This window comes from Rousettus aegyptiacus, unplaced genomic scaffold (assembly GCF_014176215.1).
Source record: "Rousettus aegyptiacus isolate mRouAeg1 unplaced genomic scaffold, mRouAeg1.p scaffold_m13_p_1, whole genome shotgun sequence".
In the NCBI taxonomy this organism is placed as follows: Eukaryota; Metazoa; Chordata; class Mammalia; order Chiroptera; family Pteropodidae; genus Rousettus; species Rousettus aegyptiacus.
In genome coordinates this window covers 159,045,693-159,072,098 of record NW_023416284.1, presented here as the reverse complement: position 1 = coordinate 159,072,098, position 26,406 = coordinate 159,045,693, and the positions used below count along the sequence as shown (strand labels likewise).

The 26,406-nt window shown below is 32.2% G+C and overlaps 1 protein-coding gene across 6 annotated transcripts in view; it reads right to left on the bottom strand.

Moving 5' to 3' along the window:
- Positions 1-26,406, bottom strand: part of LAMA2 (laminin subunit alpha 2) — a 485,514-nt gene that overhangs the window by 61,876 nt on the left and 397,232 nt on the right. For 5 of the 6 annotated variants that reach the window (XM_036217753.1, XM_036217800.1, XM_036217882.1 and 2 more), the window contains 5 exons: positions 25,141-25,279; positions 15,990-16,092; positions 5,216-5,332; positions 3,555-3,737; positions 1,963-1,968 (listed from right to left, as the gene is read on the bottom strand). In XM_036217753.1, coding sequence (XP_036073646.1) covers positions 1,963-1,968; positions 3,555-3,737; positions 5,216-5,332; positions 15,990-16,092; positions 25,141-25,279 — 548 coding nt within the window. The remainder of the gene's footprint in view (positions 1-1,962; positions 1,969-3,554; positions 3,738-5,215; positions 5,333-15,989; positions 16,093-25,140; positions 25,280-26,406) is intronic. The other variant, XM_036217769.1, reaches the window with a different exon arrangement.

Here is a 26,406-nt window from a genome sequence, read left to right as displayed (position 1 = left end):
CTTAAATAGAGAAGCTATCAAAATGTCTTCTGAAAACTCTTCAATGTTGAACAACCCTTAGACTAAAGGCCCATTTTATACTTTAATTACATCTTCATGCTGCAGTACATTTTCATTTTGAAGAATAGTTGATTATCCTGCTCTCTATATTAGGTGGAACCATATTAAACTGCCATTCTGGTAAGTAAAAAAAGGTTGAATATTGATAATTTCAAAAGAGGTTTAACCCTAAACTAAAATAATTGCAGGTTGTCACAGATCCACAGAGTTTCAACATGTGTTTCTCATAGGAGGACAAATGACACATGGAAAACCAATTATTCTACCTCTAGGATGCTGGAAGTATTATCCAAGTATATCATTTATTATCTGATCGAGCATGTATTGTTCTGTTTTCTGTCATTGTGACCCTGATAAAAAAGTGAAACCGCTTAAGTTCCAAGGCTATATACCCTGCTAGACTATGAAAGATCTGCTCTCTGGCTGACATTGCACTACTGAGAACTAATCCTCAGGAATTAATCAAATGTGCCCAAAAGAAAAGAGATTACTATTTTCAAATGAGGTCTTGAAGCAAGTATTTTGAAATCATGCTCATAACTATGAGTTATATTGCTAGTGATATTTAAAAAGAACATAGATTTCTTATTAACTTAAACATTTCTTATTAACTTAAAATATAAGAGTTGCTAGATCAAGGACTGAGTATTTTATTCCTGAAATTCAGGTTATTGGGGTCAAAGCCCTTGTTATATAATTATATAAAATAGATATTCAACATAAACATGATAACCCCTTTTGTGTTGTATACTTTTAATCAACCATTTGTCCATTTTCCCCTTCCTTTTATTCTCTAATATTACTCTAATATTCTACAAATTATTCTAGAGTTGAGGGAAAAGAATTTAGATTAAATTCATGAGAAAGAGAAAAAGAGGTTAAGCAAAAGCTATTTAGGCTTAGGCAGATAACGGACTCTTTTCTTCTAAAGCTCCCAGAAGTTTCTATCAAATATTCCAAAATGGAATCTGGAGGTTCTCCCCCTCCCCTACTTTCTTTCTCTTCTATCCTCTGGGAAGTTTAAATCATATGGAAATTATTTTCTTGAAGGTTTAAAAATAAATCATCTGCAATATTGAGTCTGATGCTTTCTTGTGCAGTTTTTGAAAACTTATTTGACTGTGTAGATTTGTAAATCACTTCCGAAGATAAATTTTGATAACTTAATGTTTTTCTAGAAAATTATCTCTTTTAAGCTTGAAGTTTTATTAGCATAGAGTTGTTCCAAGTAACCTCTTCTGTGTTATATTTCCTCTCTTATCTAGTTGTATCTTCTAGAGAAGTTTGCCTATTTGTGCTTTATTTTTCTTGATTAATATTGCCAACCATCTACATTTTTTTAATCTTTATATTTCTAAAGATTCACCTCTTGGATTAATAAATTCTATTATTTCTCTTCTAACTCATTATTTTTTCATCTTTGTTTTAGTTAATTTTATTTTATCTGACTTACAGAATTGCCTAAATTATTTCAATGCTTATTTAGTTATGTAATCATACTCATTTTACGCTGAGGAGAGCCTTCTCAGGTTTTACGTTGGATTTTATTATTATTCTTTTCTATTTTGCAGCTTTATTTTTGACTTTGAATTTAAATTATGGATGTTTAAAAGAGAATATGTTTATATCCCACTGGTTGTTTATTTGTTAGGATTTCATTTATCTTATTATGTGCTTCTCCAAATTCTATTCTTTAGAAGTAAATAAAATTCATCCACATACTAACTTTTTGTAAAGAAAAATTCTTTTTATATATCTAGTATTAACACTGTGACACTAAAAAGAATAGCTATATAATGTCTAAAGCAATACTAAAACATAGTAACATGCAGAGCTGAAATTTTTGTAATAGGCAATCAAGCATAATAGTTACTAAAGAGATATAAGTAAACATATACATACTGATTTCTGCAGGTAATTTCATACGAAAGCAAAATAAAAGAAATTAGAACATTTATGAGAAAATATTTTTAACAAATATTATAAAATAGTAACTTAAAAAAAATAGTACTTTTCACCATAGGTACTACTTACAAATGCATCTCATTTACCTCAAACTAGTGCTATCAAATAAAAGTACACAAAAATATGTCACTTAGAGGTCACTGTTCATAATTAAAGAAACTTCATTATAATGTTTTTATACATAGAAAACAGACCCAGTTTAATCGATATTACAGATAATTAACTATCTCGATGAAGAATAGGATAAAAAAAACAGAGATAAATTTGTAAAGGCTATTATCAGTTGAGAATAAATCTGAAATTGAATAAAATAATATTGTAAATTACAAAATAAGTAAAAGAAACAGTGATATTTACTTTAAAACTTATTTTCATTTATTTTTTTGGAGGAAAATGTGATTTGGCATGCTTCTAAACAATTTATTCAGATGGAATCTTTGAACTATATGGAGAAGCTATATCTGGGCTTATATAAGGAAAAAAACATTGTATCTCTTTTTTTCTTCCTTAAGGAAATGGTTAGGAATAAATCTTTCTATCTAGCTTTGAAGTGCATATTTTATGTGTTTACACTCTTCCTCGCTCATAGAGTCATGCTAGTAATATCTATTATTTCATAGAATCATTAGCATTTGATTTGAGGCTAGGGTGCTAAAAAATCAGCCTTGCTCCCCAAACAGCATGTGAATTATATAGCATATACTGGCAATAAGAGGATCTTTGTTGTTGGGCTTTACAGATATTTTGATACCCAATGAAAATCTTGGTATAGAAAGAGAGCTAGTCTCTTGTTAATGAAAAGTACAAAAAATAATCAAGCATCTTCAGTGAAATCATATACTAAGATAACATTTTATCACTTGACAGAATGGAAGAATATTCCTAATATTTACTGACTATACTTAATAATTTAAATTATCTTTATAGTAAGTTATCCCACATTTCTCAGTAAATTCTTACTAACTCAATATAACTTGACACAATATACAAAAGATATAAAGAAATATTTTTCTCGGTAAACTAGATAAATGCTTTAATTTCCCCAAAATGTTAACTAACTGGAATCTAAATAATCAAATACAAATATTTTTGAATTTTAATACATTTCAAGTTGATACCATCTTAATATCATGTTCTAACAGGACTGCTAATAAGTAAGCTCTCTGACATCTATGTTCTATGGAATTTCACAAGCTTTGAGGATAATCAAAAAAAAGCTTTTGTTTATTGTGCAGGATTAAAAAGTATTTGGCATTCCCTGTACCAAGTATTATGCAAACTTTGAGAAATCCTATTTTCCTGTCAATTGGACACAATTTGGATGGAAAAAGCAGTGGGGCAAAGCTAAGAGACTTAGATTCTCATTCTGGAGCGGCAGGACCCTCAACTCCTGCGCCCTGGCTATGAAATGAGGAGGGCAGACTACATCACTACAAGGGTCTTTTCCATATCCAACAATATGAGTCTGAGGTACTTTTATAGTGAGACAAAATAAGTGATATCGTCAAAATGAAAAAAGGAGTTCTTACTGTTTTTTGAAGGATCTTTAACCACAGCATTTGTTTTGGCTACACTGTCTGCTAGTTGATTGTAATTTTTCTTCAGGCCATCAAGGTTCTGGTGGAGAGCTTTAATTTGTGCCAGTACATCTTTTGCGGTGTCGTTGGCTTGTCTTGCTTTGTCCTTAACGGCTTGCAGTTTAGCGGCTGTTTCTGTCGGCAGAAGAGGGTATGAGGAACAAAACAAAGGGTCTAGAGTCAGTGGCTTAATCCATGCTTGTCAAAGTGAAGGCTGCAGCTGGCTCACCTCAGGAGCACACGTACAAAGGGAAAGGCTGCACTTGGTCTGATTCAGTCGTAGCAAATAAAGCAAATTTTTAGCTAAAATAAATTTTCTCAGGAACCTTTGGTATGAATACCCAATTAGGTCTTAAGATAGCAAAGTGATTATTCTAAATGTCCATTGTAGAAGGGCATATTGTGATTTGCTGCTGAACATATTAAATAGAGGAATTTATCCACATGAGTTATATAGCTTCATCGAAAGCAGGCTTAAAATTTAATCTTCACATTCACGAAAAGGGGTGATGGGGAGAGAAAAAATTATTCTGATTTAAAGGTAATGATACACAATATACTTTTTCACATGTTAGACCATGTGTTCATGTATTTACATTTGTTTTCAGACTTGGAAATTTTCAATGTATGTCCTTATAATTGAAGAGGTTATAGGAAAATCTAGAAAGTTACTTACATTTATTTAATGTTAAAAAAGTATTAATCATTAATATTTTTGATACTTTCTATGTTGTATAAACATAGGCATTTGTTTACTTGATCATATTTGTATAAAGAAAATATACTATACATATAGATGCCTACTAGTACTTACAGATTAGTAGTTAAGACCAAGGGCTCTGAAATTAAACTGTGGGGTTTAAATCTCATATATGCACTTTAAATAATGGCTTTCAGTATGCTATGTCTCAGATTTCCACTTGTAAAGTGGGGATAATAATGCTATTCACCTTGTAAGATTAGTATAAGGATTACATGCACTCAACATAAGCATATTGAGTAAGCACACAGTAAATGTTAGCAATAATTGTTATTATGTCATGCTATTGAAAATACAAAACTACTAATTCTAAAAGAATGGTGTTTTCAGGAATGAATGCCAAGCAGTAACTTCAACTACTTGTAATAGGTAGGAAGATACTGCAGACCATTAATGTTTTTGAAAGTTGAAACATTTAAGGAACTGAACTTCACCAAGAAATATGTGTTGAAGTAGTTGGCTCTCACCTGTTACTGTAGGTACAGTAATAAACTGTGACTTTGTGGTAGCATGTCAACATTTTAGAGAACAGTGTTTATATGATTTTATTATTTTCTGTTAATAAAGGATTTCCCAGGCTGAAACATGGAGCAACAATACAATAAAGAGATAGCTATATCTTACATTTTGTAACATAGTCCTATAATTGTCAGCTAAGGTAACAAGTGATAAATGAATGTCACAGTATAAAGTATTTAGTTTCTCATTCTTACAAAGAAGAATTAATAAGAAAACTGGTTATCTAATATCCTGACAAAAGCACAACTGTAATGTTAGGAAAAGTAGTAAAAGATACAACATTCTTTAATAGCTCAGGTCAAATGACACAGTTTTCAGTGTCTTAAATGTTTACCATTTGGAATTGCTGATAACTTTCCCAAAGTGTCATTCAGAGCTCTCAGGAGATCACCATTTCTAACATCAGCAATTTCTAATCTGGTTTTCAAGCCATTCAAATTGTCATCATTTTCTATAAACAGAAAACAAACAAACAAAAAAGACAAAACAATTTTAATCATCTCTAGGCTTATACCTGGATATACAATTTCAGTTTATTTTAATATAAAGTTAATAAAAATCAAGACAATTGATTTAATTCATTTAATTTATTGGCATCTATCCATAAATATCTTTCAGATCATAATATAAAATACATGTTTATATGACCATCTGACACTTTAACATGTTCAACAATTATGTTTTCTTCTTGGTGTCTCATCTTTATCTGACTTAATTTGATGGTTTTCATGGAGAAAAATTTTAAGAGAATCAGTCTTTTACTACATTTATAATGAGGTCATCTTGACTTCATTAATTTTTTTTAATGTCACATTAAAAAAAATTATTACCAAAATGGAACACTGGATCAGTCTAAAAATCTCAAATAGATAGGGTTGTTAAGCAGAACCCCCCAGTTTCAGTAAACCTCACTTACTAATATTTGTGTTTTTTTTCTTTTCTTCTTTCTTTTTTTGTTAGACATTTATACAAGCTGTGAAGTGATCCCCTTGATTATTCTAGTAGTCATCTGGCACTACACACAACCATTACAGTAATGTTGACTATATACCCTACGCTATACTCTCAATCCCCATGTCTATTTCGTAACTCCTAGTTTGTACTTCTTCATCTCATATAGAAACAACTTCTTGCACATTACTGCTAACCTATCATTTTTTAAAATAGATAAAATATTTAACGAATTGCCTTTAAATAAGCTTCACATAAGCTTTTTTCTTGCTACTTTAGCACGCTTTCTTTAATATTAAAACATGTCGTTTAGTAGATACAATGTAATATTACAAATGTAAATTTTCCACTTTCTTTCCACTAGTTTTTAACATTGTCCAAAACTTTAAGTTAGCTTGTATTATAATAATAACTAAGCAGTTCAGTGTTTGCGTATAATAATATAAAGCATAAAGTTTATAAAATGTTTTAGGGGAAAGAAAATGAAAATCTAATCTGCTTATAAAAGAATGTACATTTATAAATATTAGCTTAGATATGTATCAAACTGCAAATTTTTCTTAAGATTGATTCTGTCTTTTTTTCTTATATCATTTATTAGTGAATAATGGAGCTGAATAAGAAAAGATGCAAAACTCTATGCTTCTCACAATTCTTTTTACCTATTTTGACTGAATAAAGCACATTGTTTCCTGAACATATCTTAAACAGCTCCTTATGCTATATTATTTGTTCCCTTGGAAGATGCATTCGAATATTTTAAATTACCTCCACAGAAATGCAAAACATAAATAAAAGGTAGAGTCCCCTAGTAAGGAGGTGCATTGAGAAAGGATGAGGAAGGAGAGTATAACTTAGTTCTACTTGGTCTGGCCTGGCCACACTTAGTGATAGGAATGACCAGCCAGCGGTCACTGGGTGTGTGTATGTATCACATTTAGTGTTTTTAAGCTTTGTTGGATTATTTTTTTTAATCCTCACAATAATTTTTATGATGTATATACTATTCTCATCTCCAACTGAAGCTCAGACTATTAATTAAGTTTTCTAAATTTGCATGATTAGTAAATGGCAGAATTGGAATTCAAATCCAAGAAATCTTATCCCAGAAATTATTATGCTCTCTACTGGTAATGAAAGCAAGGTATAAGGTATTAGTGTTCTTCCCCATCTCTACTCGCTTCCCATCCTTTTTTCATTTCTTTCTCCCTTTTCCTCCTCTCCCTTTCTCCTTTATATATTTTTTAAATAAACTGTTCACAGTTAAGGAAATCTTATGATATATATATATATATATATATATATATATATATATACACACACACACACATTTATATATTTATATATTTATATATCATAATATATATAATGATATATATATATAATGATATATATATAACAGAATGATTCACAGAGGATTAGCAATGCTTACATGCCAAACGGCAGGAAAATGTGTAAAGTGTTGTACATTTTAAAAGATAATGAGAAAAACATATAAACAGGTAGTTCACAATAAAACAAATAGAAATAATCAATAACCAAATTAAAATAAAACACCCAACATTATCATAATTAAAGAACTGTAAAGTGCCCTTCGGCCATATAAGGTTACATGAGAAGATGGCCATTCATGAACCACGAAGCACTCTCACCAGACACAGAATCTGACCATGCTGGCACCCTGCTCTTGGAATTCTAGCCTCAAGAAATGAAAGAAGAATTAAAAGATGTGACAACCACCTCAAAGAGTAGGGGGCACATGCCCCAAAGATATTTCAACAGAAAACGTCTGCCAGGGAAGCAATCTACAGAGGACTGAACTTATCAGACTGTCTCTCTGTGGGTCCTTTCACAGTCTTATTGCAAATGAGAAATGTGATTTATATCTAAACATATTCTTCAATAAATAACTTTTATCAAGGGGAAAAAAGCAAAAGAAGAGTGAGATAGCATTTCTCATCTATCAGATTGGGAAAAGTTAAATGTCTGATAATACCAAGTGTTCACAAGAGTGTTGGTAGAAGTACAAATTGATGTCATTTTGTGAAAAGCAAGTCAATAAATTTATTAGAATTTTAAATAGAAAGGTTATTTGGCCCAACAGTTCTACTGCCAGAAATTTACCCTCTGGATATACTTGTAAAAGTATATTAATATATATCTTTCAGGATGATTATTAGATCTATATTTTAAATAGCAAAAAAAGCTTATTATTAGGGGACTGTTTATAGCAATATGGCATATCCATGCAATGGTATATATTGCAGTCTTTAAAAAGAAATAGATGAGTAGGTGTTTATATGAAAACAAAAAGACCCTTAAAACCTTTCTAAGAAAAAAAGCAAGGCATATCATATGCATGCTGACATATAAACACAAATTTGGCAGGGCAAGTCTGGTGGTGGGTAGGTGGGAAAAACATACCAGAGAACTTATAACAGATAGGAACTAGAAATAGAACAAGTACGAGAGTAAACGGCGCTGTGAAGAGCAGTGTACTAAAATCTTTCATTTTATACCTGATTGTGCAGCTTAATTGTTTTCTCTGTGCAAGTATTTCTGTTTTGTTACTTAAAACAGTTTTAAAAAATACTTAAGCAACCTTAACTAGGGAAGACTGTTATTTGCCAACAGTAAATAATATTGAAAATTGTTGTTTTCATCAAGTTCCTGGTACCCAGGACAAACCAAGAGAGACAATGTCTTATAGAACAGTCGAAATAGTCCTGATCTGACTGTGTGCCCACCCCTTTTGGAGGTCATGCACCTAGGTTTTTAGAGGAACTAGCAGGCCACTGGCAGCTAAAAAACAATCTTCACTTATTTTGTCTGGTAAGAACAGGAACAGGGAAGACAGAGGATTTTTAAATATTAGTGTTCTGTGTGTGAAAAAGAATACTGAACATATTAATAGATGATCCACTACATTTCATATAAATGTTTCATAGGCAGACAGATTAAACCACTGTTATGCCACAGTAATAGAAGCACATAGTATTATTCAATATGTTTGTTTTTAAGTTCTAAACCAAAGACTTGACATCAGTAAAAAACAAAGCATAAAATATTCCAGGAAAGCATGGTTCTAAAATACCAATATGCCCATTTCAGTCACTAAGATATTATTTTAAATTCTAGTTCCTCAAAATATACTTTCCAAAATATTAGATTTTCTCCTCTGTCAATCACAATTTATCTTTTAAAAAATTCCTATTATTTCCAGTCTGTACTAAAAAATATTTGGATAGGTTATTGAAAATATACTTTCAGAAATAAGTCCAGTCTGATTATGACTGTATAATCTATACAGATTCTTTGAGAATAGTTAAAAGTCTGTTCTTTTGATATCAGTTTTGAAGTCTTCATCAGTTAAGGAAATGGAATAGTGCAAATTTCATTTCTTAGGTTCTTGATTGTATTTGATTTTTTGAACAATGAAGCATTCAAAATGTTCTGACAAGAAAGATATTTGTGTACAGTGGGGAAAAAAACATTAATTTAAAGGGCATCACTTTGTTTATACTATTTCATGGATTTTGATATTAAATACTAGCTGAACAATCAGGCCAATTATTCAGAAGAAAGACTGATCTGAAGAGCATTGTTACTGCTGTCCCTCAAGTTCCAAAACACTAATATTGATCCTCCATTTTTTGTATTAGACAGTCAAAATGTGAATATTCTGACCCAGCTCGATTTCTATGTTTCAGATTCCTTCTTAATTTATTCTTTCCTACATTCAGATCACTTTCTTTCTCTAGTAGTTTCTGAAATTTCTCAAATGAAGACTAAATACTTTATAGCTTTGTCAGCAAAATTAGGTGAGTAAAAGTTGTGTATAGAGAAAATTGCAGATTTTAAAATGGAAAACTTACAAAACTATAACAAGGAAAATCTAGAAAAATAAATACTCCACAGCTAGCTTTAAATGAAAAGAACATATGAGGTAGAGTGCAGCTATAATCAAAATGTAAGGAAGAATGCATGAGGTCCAGTTTGAATTGTAACATGGCCAAAGAAACAGAATTCTTGATAGTTAAAAGAAAATCCAATCCAATTCTTTACTTGTAACTTGTGGAAAACAAGGAAAGGATCCAATTTGTAATCCACGGCTATATTTTGTAGGATTTCTTTTTTCTTATTTCTTAAACTCTCATGCCCATTAGCTGTAGCCAAGTCATTCTCTTTATTTTCTCTCTAGGTATCACATCCATTGAACCAAAAAGGTTACATACACACACTTCTTCAGCTTTGGTTTTCCCTTTCTCACCCTGTCCTCACACATGAGAAGACAAATGTGCAGGATAGTGTTTGACAGAGAAAGAGCTCATAAAGGGAAGGAAGCAGGGCATCCGGGGTAGACTGTGAACATGCCCAACAATATCATTTCCCTTGGTTACATAACCACTGGCATTGTCCAAAGTAGAGATATTCATAATGAAATTCAGTAGACAGAGTTGTAAGTTACTTCCACTAATAATATGCATTTACTCATGTGTACTATGTTCTTGACACTGTGCTAAAATAAGAATTAAAGTTCAGTTAAATTAGAACTGGTAATATTGAACTAAACTATGTAATATCTCAAAATAAACCTGGTAAAAGTAATTTCTTTGATTGTCAATAATGTTTTCTTTTACAAAATTCTAGCATTTAGAAAAAGCAGTGTGGTGCTGTAAAATCATTATAGGTTGTAGATTTGGAAGATGTGGGTTCCAATGATATTTCTATTCCTTTTTACGCGTATAAAATAAAAATAACACCCTCCTTTGTATAATTGATATGAGAAATAAATTATAGGATGTGTGAGAAAATATTGGATTTATCATAGGCAGGTAGTAAATGGTAACAAAATAATTCACATTCATTTGATAATTCACATTGGTTTGATAATTGCCCTGGTGTGTGTCAGTTTTCAATTTTATTTATAACTCACTTTCTTCTTCATTTAAACTGCTCGATCCAGAACCTAACTTTGTTTATTTCCCTATTATATTTTCTAAACATATGTATATAGCCCTCATTTTCAAATTAATATAAAAATGAGATTTTTAGATTTAATGGAAATGTTCTATTTGATTATTCAAATTTAACTAATCAAGTTCCTCAAATGCAATTTTTATTTTTATTTTTTTCTTAATATGAACAGAGCACAAATAAATACATTGAGAGAATCCTTCATTCACAAGGATGAAATCTGTAGAACTGCTATTAATTTTGAAAGCTTCTGGTCAGATATAATCAGTTGCCAAATCGCCATCTAAACATTTTGCAATGAACATTTCCATTACCATAACATTTGTCTTATTATGAACTACTTCTTGTACAGACTCATTATCACTTCTGATTTTCTCCTCTACCAAAAACTGAAGAAATATGTTTTCTTCAGGATTTTTTTGCAAAACAAAATTTAATCCACATAATTTCTGTTTCTTATGAATGTGCTTTATCTTTTGTTCTAGAGGCTTCTTCTGAATTAGGGACTAGGTTAATCTCTGCAATGTTTCTATCTGTAGTTCTGAAGCAGAAAGTTCAGAATAGGAAAATGATCTGTATGAGGTCATGCGGAAAGTTTGATTTGGATCTTCTTGGTAATGAGAGATTCCTTTTACTCTCAAGCACTCATCTATTTATTCGTTTATAAAAAATTTTGTCATGGCCATGAATGCTAATTTGTTATCTTCTGGACTATGGCAGAGGCCCAGAGTTTTTGTCCAGCAGTGGTTAAAAGCATCGGCTTTGAAGCCAAACTAATTTGGGCTAAAGTGTTGGCTTTACTACATACATGCAGTTTATTCAAATTGTTAGTGTTTCTTTGACTTAAATGATTTTATTTTACATACAAGAGATGGCCAACTTTACTAAATTATTATATATGTTTCCTCTTCATAATTTGTTAACTTTATAATTTAGCTTTGTATATTTTAAGAATATAAAGAAGTACAATTTCCCTCAAGCCAGTTTACAATAATTTTTCATCCATTTGTATAGTCCTTTGTCTCTTAATATTGAGATTTCTAAAGAAACTGTTCCTTAAGGCAACCCCATGATCCAGTCACAGGCTCCTGAGACCTGTGCAGAGGAGAGGGCAGCTGTGCCAAGATGAAAGCTGGGCAAAATCAAGAAGTGTGTTCCTGTTCCTGGCCTCCTGTCGATTGATTTGATGAAGTTGCTACACATAGTCTTTTCCACATTTTTGTACTGCTAGCCCTCTTTCATGATATTATTCCTATGCTTCCCTTTCCCCAGTTGCTCTCACAGTTTGGGATGTGTCCTATCTCTGGCCGCCTCTTTTGCCTAGATTTGTATATAAGAGTGACAATAAATTGGAACCTCTGACATCACTTAATGGGACCTGTGTCTATAAAGAGGCATACTACTGAGAAACTCTGTACTGATCCAAAAATGCCAAATTAGATCTTGTTCAACATGGGCACTGAGCCTAGTGGAACTTCAGAAACTGTTTACCTACAATTGAATATACTCTTTTTCCTCCTACAGGGTCATAGTGAGAAGCCGGAGGAGAGAAGAGAAGGGACACATTTCTGGTGGCAGAATAGCCAAAGACAGGATATCTCAGGAGAGGGGAGTTCTCCCTCCAGGCCACAGAATGAGAAACAAAAACAATCAGACACTGAAACTGTGAACGGTACCTTTAGAACAAGCTTGGAAGCCTGACCACAGGCCTGCTAGTTTTTGTTATGGCCAGCAGGATACCCTAAAAGACACTAAATTTTATTACTTGTAAGTAGGAAAGTGCTCTTTGGCTCCAATAGACCTGCCTTTCCATATTTGCCATTATTTTGCCACATTTTGTTTCAACTCCTAAACTGAATCCAACCTGGTTTTACTTTCTTGATTTTTCTCTATTCACGCTCCAAAGGAGAAACTAAAACTGTGTATGAGAAATCAGTAATTTCTGCAAGAAAAGATTGCTTTGTTCCCTGGACTATGGTAGGCTTGGAGATCCAGACTTGATGTCATCCATATAGTCCTAAATTGATTTTTTTTTTTTTTTTTTTTATCAATAGAGCTGACCTTGTTTGTTTTTCATACAGCTACTTATGGAAAGGCTGATCCTGGCAAATGGTAGTATGTGAATTCAAAAGATGCATGCATACTTTTAATATATTAAAAGAATGCATTAGAGAAAATTGAACTCCTGTGCCAGACTTTGGTTTAACAACATTGTAGTATTCCTGTTTATCCTTTTTCTAATCAAATAATTAAAAAAAAAAACATAGAATTTTAACAAGTTAGTAATTGAAATTGTATTAAATTCATGATCACAGAACCTTTCTGATACACTTGTCTGGACTGAATGAGTGAATGTTTGGAGAAGCACAATATAAAAGGAAAGTATTAATTTATTTATAATACTTAATATTTGGAATAATTTTGGTATTGTTGTGTGTGGTGGGTGGCACCACATGTCATATAATTCACTGATTCAAAATCCTCGGGCTAGGGAATATATCTTTTTATTTTATGTGAGCGTCACCCATTTTACAGAAATGTTATGCTTGTTCCTAAGTCATTAAATAATTCTACTTATTTTGAGCAAAGACAAAAATTAGGGACAAATTAAGAAGTAAATAAAATTGAAAAGTGATATAAGGTATATGATTATAAAATCTTAGTATTTGCATTCTTCTTATATACCATCCTCTACTTCATTCCTTGCCCAGTACACATTCCATGAGAACCAACTGGCTATTTTACTGACAAAATCTCTTGTTAATCTGCACAGTAGTATTAATTCACCTGTTGGTATTAATTCATCATCTAACTCTTTCAATCATCAATTTGTACCAAGCTCCATATCCATCAACAAAAGTATTTTTCTCTCCACAGACAGTCAATCAGTGCACTGTAGACTGGCTTCCAATCTGAAATGCGCACAAGGGCAAATTCACTTTTAACAAATGTATATTCAAAAATTAAAAAGCCAAACAAATTGCTCCTGGCTCCCGACTCCCTCAAGGCGAGGACAACATAAAAATGGCAGGGAGCAGCACTAAGTCATTCATGACTAAAGCTCACAAACTAACTGGATTGTACTGAATTGAACCAAGTAACGAATGAGAAATGTGGAGGATATACTGGCCTCATGATTTTTATTCCTTCTAACTCCAGGCACTACAGAGAGAGAAATGACTAAATCTCTATTTTAATAGCTGCTGTCATGAGTTTTGCTCTGTAGGGCCTATTTCAGCAGCTCCTAGTGGTAATATATGGCATTTCTCTGATTAACAGCCATTTTATAAGTTGTGTAATTGGCCACAAATCAGAAGGATGTCATAATGTAGCAAGAAAACATTCCCATCTCCGTCAGAGCCTTGGCTTAGATTTCTGGAGGAATTATTACTTGAGTAGTTTGTGAGTTTTCATTACTTTAAATAATGTACTACCTAAAATACAAAAAAAGATATTTAAACTAATGAACATTTCTGTTTCTTAACCCTTTCTTTCGTGCCTATCCTTAGATTTCTTTTTCCCTTGAAAAAAATCCCTAAAAATAGAATTCTTTGTTCATTTTCATAATACCAGTGTTTGTGAGAGAAATAGAGGGAAGGTCAGGGCTGGGATTAGGGTAAAGCAACTGAGACATTCACCTTAGGTATGAAGTTTAAAGGAGTGACAAAAAATGCTCCTCCCCCAAAAAACAAGATAAACTATTTTATTGTAATATTTAGAAAAATAAAAATAATTCGAAAAATGTCAATGGTGAACAAAATATTAAAATTTTAAATAAAACAGGACCTGACTCTGCACTTGCACAACTCACTCACCTCATTTGCCTTACCCTGGTCCCAGCTCTAGGCAAGGGTATCAGACAGGAAGGAGTGACCACAAAGTAATGAGATCAACTGAATTTGTCCAATAGCAAAACAGGTCTTGATTCTCTATAGTTACTCTTCGGGTTATAACAAGAGCAATCTCCTGCACAGAATTATGTATATATAGCATTTTATTTCACCTGTGATACAGAGTTCACAGCATTTAACTGTCAAAGCACCATCTATAATGCAGGTGACTCTTGTAATTCCAGAGCAGCCTTTATTAGAGACTAAGGACTATTTGTCACTAAAGTGACAAATATAAATTATTATCAAACTTTTTCTCTCTCTAAGGTTAATAAAGACTGATATCGTTCCTTTATTTAAAAAATATGCATATTTTCTGATTTGAGCAGTGATAATATATACTAGAAATACAAAGTTAAAAAGAAGACCTTGAGAATGTCCTCAAGAAGATGGAATTTAAACTCATTGTTATAGTGGTTTGGCAAGTCTATGAGAAAAATATGACAAAAAGGAGGGGCATACAATTCAGATGGAGTGTTGGGTTTCCTAGAGACAATGACATTTAAACTAAATCTTAGAGGTCTGGTAGAAGGTAGTTACATGAAAAAGAAGGAAGGATGATGAGGCATTCTCAAGAGAAGAACTACCACTGTGAAACATGGAGGCTTGAAATGGTAGCAAGTTTCAGAAGGACCATGAATATTTCAGTAAGATTGGAGAGATTGATGCAAGCCAGAAAATGGTAAGATGAGGCTAGAGAGAGAAAAAGAACACAATTCAAATAAAAACCAGAAGATATTTGAATGAAATAATATAATAGCTTATCTAGAGATCAGCTATATTGAATAATGTATTTTAAATGCAAAAGTGATAATATATCAGGGTAGATGTTTTATGTACTTTGATCCTGGAATTAGGAACAAAATATATAAAAAACATTTTTAAAAGGTGTCAAAACTTTGTAAAAATATGACCTAACAAAATTGAAAGTTTCACAAGAACATTTATGCTACATTTGCCTAATTTATTCCTTTGTGACTATCACTTTCAAAGGCAGAAGAAAGCAGGGTTCAGTGTGCTTAAAAATGTATTATACTTCCATTTAAAAGCTATTAAACTTTAGATGTAGATGAAATGATGCTATAGAAATTAGATTTAAAATTATGAAACATTACCAAATGCAAAATGAGAGTGAAGACAAAATAGTGTAAAAATGTGAGATAGTTTACCTGCATTAAATCTAGACAATAAAAATAATCATAAAAATCATGCTTTTTCCAACCATGTGATAAAATAGTCTACCAGTTGTAACTGCAAATTAACCAGAAAATAATGAGAGAGGGCACTAACCTTTGACATCATTTGCTAACTTCTTGGCTTCATTAAGGATACCGAAGCTTTTCTGAAGAGAGCCTTTGGCACCCTCCTTTAATGAACCCTGAGGACCTGTTGCCTGTAGATAGAAAAAGACATGTCACATATCTAAAACCATAGAATTATGGAGTAGAAATATGTAGCAGGTAGTTGTTATACTGAGCTTACTTTCAGAAGAGCATTCTAGGCTACCGATTTAGAATTATAAATTATCAGCACATATTGGTAATTAAAGTTGAGACTGTTCATTGAAAGAAGGGAAGGCTTCGAAGAGAACCCTCGGATTTCCAAAATTTAAGGGCCAAACATAGAAAATGGAGTTGACAAGGCGACTCAGATTCCAGAGAGAACAAAGAGAAATCAGGAGAGTATAATATTATGGAAATGAAGGGATTAAGAAGTGGATCAAAGCATGATGGCAAGCAATGTTACAAGGATGGTACTTGGTCAGTATTATTAAATGCTGAAGAATGGTCAAGCAGATTAACATCTAAACACATCCACTGACTTTATCCCGAAGCACATTTCCCTTGAGTTGTAGAGTAAATAGGAGAGTATTTCTGGTCTCGCTGGTGTTGAAATGAGAAAGAACACTGCTTCTTTTCTAAACTCATCTCAAAGTACTATGGCAAAACAAAATTTCCTAAATGGCAGTCTTTGAGGCACAATTGTTTCCTAGCAAAGTATATTTGTTGAGGCTTGGCTTAAAAGAGATGACACAAAGATAACAGAATAAAATAGGAAAATAATCATTTAATTTAAATGTCTAGTTATCCATTTTAATAGTATTTGCTCCTCAGCAATCATTATGTAATACATGTATACCAAGAAACAGATCAAATGGGAACTTATGTGCAAATTTTAAATTGGAGAAGTATTTCAGGGTGCGAGTACAGCTAGAGAATGCTAAATACTTACTGCTGAAGTTGTAAATCTGAATTCAGGTTATCCCAGACATAATACTCTTGAAAGAGAAATTATTTGTACTATTTTAAATTCTTACCAGCAGTTATGAGCTTTACATTTGCCTACATTCTTGCCAATACTTGATATAGTCGGTCTTTTTTATATTTTAGACATTCTAGTAGGTGTGTACATTGTTTTGATTTTAATTTGCATTTCCCTTGTGACTAATAATGTTCAGAATATTTTCATGGGTTATTTGCCATCTTCTTTGGCGAAGTGTCTATTTAAATCTTTTTTTCCAATTTTTTATTGGGTAATTCTTATTGAGTTTTGAAAGATATTTTTATATAACCTAAACACAAATCCTTCGTCAGATATGTAATTTGCAAATATATTTCCATAGTTGTGGCTTGTCTTAATAAATGGTTGGATTTGATTTGTTATAACTTTGTCAATAAATTTTGCATTTATATTCATGAGTGATACTGATCTATAAATTTCATTTTTTTTGTAATGTCTTTGGTTTATATCGGAGTAAAACTGGCTTCATGGAATGAGATGGGATATATTTTCTCCTCTTCAATTCTGTGAAGACATCATTTCTTCCTTAAATATTTGGTGAAATTCAAGAGTAAAGTTATCTGAAACTGACTCTCTCTCTGTGTGTCTCTGTTTTTCTCTGTCTCTGTCTCTCTGTGTTTGTGTATATGTGAAGGTTTTTAAGTACACATTAAATTCTCTAATATAGGGTTATTCAATTATTTATTTGTAAGTGAATTTTAGTAGTTTGTGATTTTCAAAGAATGTGTTCATTTTATTCAAATTGTTAAATTTTTGGTATAAAGTTGTTTATAATATTCTCTTACCCTTTACTGTTTGTGGGAATTATAGTGATTTCACCTCTTTTATTCTTGACATGAGATATTAGTGAACTTTCTAAATTTTTCTGATTAGTCTGACTGGATGATTATCAACTTACTGATCTTCCATTGGACTCTTACACCTTCATCTAGCAACATGGCTGAGCTCTGACTGAAGTGCATCTGCTAATAAACTTTCATACTGCTATTTTCCTATCTTCTTGTATCTGTGAACTTGTCTGTCTTTTGCTTCCAGGCATCTTATCTTTCCTACTGTCCAGAAAGACAGTGATTTCTACCTGGATCTTTAGTCGATCACTCTTTGCTCAGCTATAAGAGGTAGGTGGTACATAGAGGAGTATGGAGGATATGGTAGCAACATAGTAAGGGAAGGCAAGGAGGTAGGAAATTTTGATATGTGGCTAGGAGACAAATATTTCAGTTGCAAAGGACTAGAATTTATACATGGTAGCATGAAGAACTAAGGCTTTCAGAGAGATTGGAGTCAATTTCTGGGAAGTTTAAATGTCAGACTAAGGAAACTGGACAATAAGCAATGTGGAGCCATTGAAAGTTTCTGAGTAGGAGAGTATGATCAGAGCCATAGTCTAGAAAGATGACTTATGCAGCTGTGTGGGAAGAAAAGAAGACATCGGTTTAATAGTATAGACCAGAGAAAAGAGAGTTATATCCTCAGGTAAAGGCAGGAGAAATGAAAGGTTTGGGTTCAAAGGATGTGGAGGAATAAGACAGGTTTTGATGTTTTGAGATGTGTTCCAAAATATTAAAGAGCTGATGGCATTTACAAGTAATATACTGATAATCTAGGTTTAAAGACAAGGCTTTCATGGGACAGCAGAATGGAAAACACCAACATGTTATGTATGAACAGAACTGTTTTAACTCATTGAAATTTGGAGAGTTCCTTTTCCAACATTGTTTAGTAAGGCACTGAAGAACATCGACAATATTAGAACAGGTGATGAAGCAGCATTTTCCAGGCTAATTATACTTCATACATATTCATTAGCATCATATCTGAGTTTCTGAGCTGTGCCTACAGCATATGTAAAATATAAATGAGGTTCTTAGAGTTGCAAGACATTTTGTTCCTGCTTTTTAGAAATTGTATTTTTCTAAACATTTAATTCTTCTCTTTAATTATAAATTAGATAAGAACTTTTATTATAGTACATTATACAATTTAGAATATTTTATATGCAAGTTACATGTTTTTATTAGTTAATAATCATTTATAGAAAACATGAGATAATATAAGACATTAAAGAAGGAAAAATACAGAAAGAAATGAAACGAAATCTGTAAAGATTTAATTGGCTTTTAGTACATCTAAGTTTTCTTCTTCCTACTATTTGTTAAATATTTATAGCGACTCTTATTAAAGCATCATGTCATTGATTAATAGATGAATATTGATTTACTAAGTGAAAGTTTTTAGGTGTTTCAAGCACAACAGGAAGTAAGCTCTGATTAATGAAAGATGGAAAGACTTTGCCTTCACTGAAGGAACTATAATGAAATGGAGAAACAAAAAAATTCTTTATAAAGAAAATAATTACTGCCATAACAGTATATGAAAATATCCAAGTGTTCTGTTATTGTAGGCTTTAATAGGAGAAGATGTGAAGATGAGATCTGAAGTTTATCAGGATAGTAAACCTGTATCTCAGTGATTTATTATTTAAATAAGCAAATTTAAAAGTTATTGTTTATCTTACTTTTTATGTTATAATTTTATTATTTTTTAATTGTGCCTCAAATAACTTCTTTATTAGGGCTATATTTTCTAAATTCATTGAAAGAATTGGCTCTCAGGAGAGATGCAGAACATTTCTTTTCGTTTTTGTTTTTGCTTCTTAAAAAAAATTAGTAACTGAAAATTCATCAGCATGGTTTATGACCTAGTCCATTACTTCTTTATTATTTATTTTAGAAATAATTTATTTGAAAAGATAAGTCATGTACATTTCCAAAAAGATACTATGCCAAGATAATATGTAACTTACATGAGTTTAAATTTAAAAATGTTTAAAAAGAAAACTAACTCTTAGAAATGTGCAGAGGTGTATGTCAGGACTGATCATTAGCTGCAATGTGCTTATGTAAAGTATATATCAAAGAAATTATATTTGGTATGTTGGGCAGCTGTTAAAAATCAGAACTTTCTTACTATAATAAAATAAATACTCAGAAGAAATGGTAGAATCTAGATTATATACATTTTAGTGGAACTTTTTGAGAATATCCAAAAATGTGCATGTGACATTAATTGCTTATTAATCTAAAAAGAGTTATGTAAAAATTACCCTTTGTACAAAAACTATTTGCATAAGAAGGGTATAGAGGGATAAACAACATAGTAAAAGTATTTATTTGTGGTTGGTAGGATTATGCACATTTTATATTTTCTCTCTCTTGCTTGTCTGTATTTCCTATTTTTCTATAATGGACATGAATTTTTTAATAATGAAAAAGATCATATACAATTTTAAAATAAAAATATCATTGTGCATTAATTTTAAGGGTATTTTACTATAACTGATATTTAAAAAATACTACAAGATATTAAAATAAAATAGTAAATAAAAAAGATAAGTAAATAAAAAACAAGCCACAGAGAGATGGCCTTGATTAGAAATCTGTAGATCCTGGCTTTGCACATTATGTCCAAAGACGGAAGTGCGGTTAGATGAGTCTCTGGAAGACCAAAAGCGATTTAGTATATAAAGGAGACTCAGGGATGAAATAGGAATCCTCAAAGTTATGAGAATTTAGAATTGGCGACTGTGAATTTTCAGCTTAATGAGAACACCAAGAAAGACAATTAAGAAGAGGGTTCAAAAATATATAACTGAGAATAGGTTTTCACCAATTATAGCATGACAGCCATTGCTCTAGAATCTACAGGTGCCACTAGCTTGCTATAATGAGGCAGGAACTAGACAAGATATTGAGGGTAGGAGGAGCAGAGATTACAAGGAATCTTGATTTTGAATCAAGGCAATAGAGAAGTGTCTACCAAGTTAAAGAATATCCTCAGAGGGCATAGGTTTTCTTTCCAGTTAATGTCCAGAATCAAACACGCATGGCAATTATATCTGTTAATTATTCCACTCCAAATAGAAATCCCAAATACCAGGTCTGAGAGCACAGCTGCCTAGAATAAAATCAGTTCAAACTTATGTTGCATTATAGAGTTCCTGAGTTCTGACTAATGGCATAAAGCTTTGATTTTTAACATTTTGTGCCCTGAAGTTTTAAATATGTCCAATACTGGATCATACAAGTTTGCTTCTCTATTTCCAATAAATTTTTTAAAGTTATTGACTTGAATGAGTGTATTCTGTACAAAGAAAATCACTAAAGTCTAAAGTCAGGATGGCTTAATGAACACTATTTTCACACACAGATTCAACATTTTTCTAGGTAGCTTAAATCCCCACTGGCTTTTTCATATTTGCTATTGTGTGAAACACTTGGTTCTTAGATAAGTTGCTGAATTGCTGATGAAGAAGAAATGCTCACTAGTTTTCTTAGCAGATTGCCATATCAATTATGGATTTATATCACTTTTCCATTTGTACTACACTAGTGTAAAATTTAAATTCCAAAGAATATAGATATTGATAAGAAGTCAAAATTATTGTTTGATTTCTAAGTAGTGGATGATGGAATAAAATACAAGGCATATGGGAGTTAAAGTTTACAACTTGACTGACACTATATTTTATTGGTCTTTTGGAAATAATATATACTCTGCTAATATTTGCCCAGCCCTTTATATAGGAAATAAAAAATCAAAAATGACCTTGCAAGAATTCTTTATGTATTTGGGTTCATCCAATTACAAAAGCAAATAGTAAATAATACAGACTGAAGAGAATACATGACCACATTTCTAAACAAACACTCAGTAGAAATTCCTAATCTTTAATCATACTATTGAAAGATTCACAGCATTTAACTATATGATTTATTGACCAATAGCAGTAGTGTCAAAAGAATCTTGCTACTATAAGGACTCAAAAACTAATAAAAAAGAAATTATTGGAATATTAATAATATTAAGGAAAGAATGATAATAGGAAGAAACAAAATTTATCATAAAGAAAAAGAATAAAGTATGTAGGTAAAAGTTGGAAAGCATTATATTTATTAGCATGACAAATAAATGATTACTGCTAGTTTGAGGGCAAATCAGAATTCTATTTATCTCTGATTATCCTATATATTGTTTCATCATGCTATTTACACATTAAGTATATTAAATATGTGGCTAAAAAATTTAAAGAGAAATTGAAAATGTGGGCATGCTTTAGTACCTCATACTTATTAATAAGTAGTTCATAAGCACCTCATCTAGGCACCCTATGTCAATGGTAAGAGTAAGATATAATCTTATTTAATTGAAGATTGAATATTAAATTAGATTTAAAAATTAAATTCTAAGGTCTGTGGACTGTACTATAGGAACTAAGCCAAGGGAGGGATCAAAGAGACTGTGCAATACGCTTAATTAAAAGACAGACCTAATCCTCAAATTCTGATCTGCTATCTTCTCCCCCTGATTTGATTTCAGAAATCTAACTCTGATTAATTAAAAAAATCCCACATGATATCTACATTCAAACAGATATTCAGTCAGACATTGTCTCAAACTGCATAGGAAAAATAATTATATTTTTCTTCTGAAATTTTCTTCTCCATTCAACTTATTTCTTGTGGAAATGTAAATATCTTGTCAATTCTAAAAATCTAGAACATAGCAGTCATTCTAGATTCTAGCATCAGTGTTAAGAGATGATGGGGGCAATCTACATTTAGTGATCAGCTACTATACAGCAGGTTATCTATGTGAAAACCATAAAATATTATGTATAAAACAGTGAGAGTGAAATACTCAGGGGGTCTTTTGTGATTATCCATGTTTCTGTCTACTGAGTGTCTATTGTCAGTTTAAATTTTAATCCGAAACATTCTTTTCTGGAAAAATGAAGTAGAAATAAAACAAAACAGCACAGTCACCAAGTAGTGAAATGGAGGCAGCAGGCGATAGAAGCTGACCGCGCAGAGCAGGGAGCAAGCACAGAGGCCTAGTATCTTCCGAAGCCCAGGTTGCTGGGGCTGTGCAGTTCATATCTGACCCAAAAGTTCACTCCAAGGGAAGATGCAATTGGCCAAGGCACTGCTCACTATGCTGTGTGCCTTGGCATATCTCACCCAGTGGGGACAGTTTTTTTCTAACTAACCCAATGACTGCATGGGATAGGGGAAGGCCTACACATACCCTTCTCACAAGGAAGTGAACTATCAGGAAGAAAACAAAAGACTCCTCAGACATATGGATTATTTAATTTAAATTTTAAATTTTGAGCAAAAGACTGACTGTTTTCAGAAAACAGTACCAAAAGAGTAAATAAAGTGTGGAGTAACTGCAGGGGAGATAAGTGGAAAATAAAGCTATGATAGAGTAAAGAAAAGAAGATAAAAGAAGGTCTATGACTTTAGCATAAGACTCCTCACTTCAGCAGCATGGAAACCCTTCCCTAAACATGCCAACGAGGGTCTCCAACACTTACTCTCTCTCAGTCCTTTGCAGTTATTGTACTCTCACTGAGTGAGGTGAGTATAAGCCAGGAAGGAGGCACATTGAATCTGAAGAAAGTCAGGCCTCAGAAATGACAGGTAAGGTGCAGGATGAGAGTCAGTCATGAGAATAAACACGGATCATTCACTGCAGGTGATTTCACAGAACAGCGTGCCCCCTGACTTTTCTCCACTGAAAATATCACTTTTTAGGACTAATCAGTCTTCTTTGTGTTTGCTGTTAGCCATTTAATAAATCAGTGATTCTCTTTAGCATTAACTTTGTAATTTTTCAGAAAGTTAATTACTTTTACAAAGTTTATGGAAAGAGAGAAGGAACCATGATAATAAGGGGTTATGTAATGAGTTACAACTCATCCTAGTTCTAAGTTTGAGGTTGGCTATCCTATCACGTACATACGGAATCGGTGGTGAGAAAAAGCACATATTTCATGTTGGCATAAAATTGAGAGTAACCTAAGTGTAAAGTGATAATATTAAATTTGGGTGAAATTAAACATCTCTTTACTATAAAATATTCAAAGTTTATAAGGATAAAATAATGACAATAGTAAAATTTTTATTGGTGCAAAATATTGTATATAGGCATAAAAGATGTCAATTAGAATGACATTCATTTTTTTCTCATTTATTCATTCATGAGTGCCTACTATTTACCAGGCACTGTGCTAGATGCTGAAAATAGTCATCTAATAAAATATTGGTTAGACGAAAATGGTGAACTTGGAAAGTAGGGTCTTTAAAATAGAAAATTATCTATGAGAAGATAGATAAATAATTTAGTTTAGATTTTAAAAATAGGTCCATTTTGAAAGGATCACTAAGCATAGGGAAGTTTCTGCAATAATTGTATCACTATTTTGAATAAGAACTAGAGAACATATGGCATTAGTGGAGCTCATTCCAGATAAACCAAAACAGTAATAATTACTGATAAAATGTGATGTTTTCATTATGACCACAAAATAAACCCTCTAAAATTATGGTAGATGTCTCCAGTATTCCTGAGATCCAAGAAAGCTTTTGTGTCCAATACCAAAGTGAAGAAGAGATACTGATCTATTTCTTTAACACCCTTTATTTACACATATTTCATTTACGATCGAATGCTGAATTGTGTTTTTTTTTTCTTTCTGAAATTCTGCTGTATGTGGAAGATTCTATATAAAGCCAAAGGTGTAATTGATGATTATGAACATTTTAACTCAGCATGTACTTTCTATAAAATATTTTTGACCAAAAATAGTATCACCAAGGTTTATAACATACAAAATGTTGCTACATGTAAAGGATGAAGATTTGTCACTATTGAAGATATTTAGATAATGTGCTATACTTGGGAACTCTAAAACTCTAAAATGTTAGTTCCAAATTTATTTTGAACAATGACAGCAGCCAAAGGTGATGCATTTCCCTGTCCAGAATCTTACGTCTGACTGTTTTTCTTCTTTGAGTTGGTAGAACAAACCTGTTTGGCATCTGTGAAAATTAATTTCAAGACCCTCATCAGTAGGGGTAGTAGTGGGTGACTGAGAAGAGTTCTGCTATGATTACAGTACATTGAAAGTTTGTTTTGGATAAAATTTGAAAAGAGCCTTTGAAAAGAATTCAAAACTAATATTCTAACGTACTAAAGTTTTCCAGAGCTCATTTAAATTGGAGAAATATAATTTAGGTACTTATTCAAACCAATGGCCCTCCATTCTCAGTTCACAACACTATTTATTTCTTACCAGTGTTGTAGCTTCATGTGCAAGGCCTTTGGCTTCTTTGGCAATTTTCTCAGCTTCATCAATATAGTCCTTAATATTGCTGTAAGCTTTGAAGGCTGCAGTGGCATTGAAGGAGATGTTTTTAGCCTCATCAAGAATTCTGTTGGGATTACCCAAAAAAGAAAAAAAGAACACCAGAGTAGTTGATACTCAAATGAAGAACATTCTACTTATAACAAATATGGCTTCCAAATAACCATGGCCAATATAATTATAATAATTCCAAATCATAGTGAGCTATCTACTTATTGTATTATGTTGTAGTTTCAATTTAAACTCATATTCCTAAGTAATTCAGCTATGAAATACTACCAACATATTATTAACTACTACAGCATCTTCCAAAATGTTCTGAAACCATGTGCACCATGCACGTGTGTGTAGGAGTGGTCTTTTATGTCACTTGTGGAGCACACCACACATTTCAGAGCATTTGTACCACTTTACTAGAATGAACTTAACAAAATCTCTCTAGGGAAGGTGCATTTCCCAGATGAGGATAAATGAACCTCAGAAGGTTAGTGTTAAGGACTTGAGTCCAGCATCTGCTGACTTATAGCTTACTGTTCCATCTACTGCCCTTCATGCTGAATTGGCAAAAGTTTGTTATAAAATGAACTGTGCATGAATCATGCCCAGACTCTTCAAATATCAATATTTTCCTTTGTATCAACGAGTATTACATACTCGAACAGAACCTTACACATGTCATATATTAAATACAGATTAACTGGGAAAATTTATCCCAGGGACTAATCGCACCTATATGATTGTAGGGAAAGTATACCAGTTATACCTCAAAGGCTGTTCATAAGCCAAACACACCTAACCACTTGTCCCTCCCTCCTCTGACCCATATCATAATCCCAGATACAGTGACCTGTTATTTCACAGAGGAATATATAGTGTCTCCCGGGAGTTTGAAAAGATAAAAAGACTTAAAGATTATATATGGGGCCACATTTTCAAAATCTACCCTTTTAACAATAAGTAGTTCGATTTCATTAAAAATACAAAACTGAAATTTGAAGCAGAATGTGTGTTTATATGTTATTATTTAAAATGCTAATAAGGCAACCACTGTGTTCTCTAATAAAGAACAAAAATCATTTTTTCTAAGTGTAGCCTAGGGCTATGCTCACTCCCTACCAAGTCATATTTGAATCCACTTTTAACTTAAATTTTTGATGCTGCTCCAGCAGAGCTTTGCCCAGACCCTCCTAATTA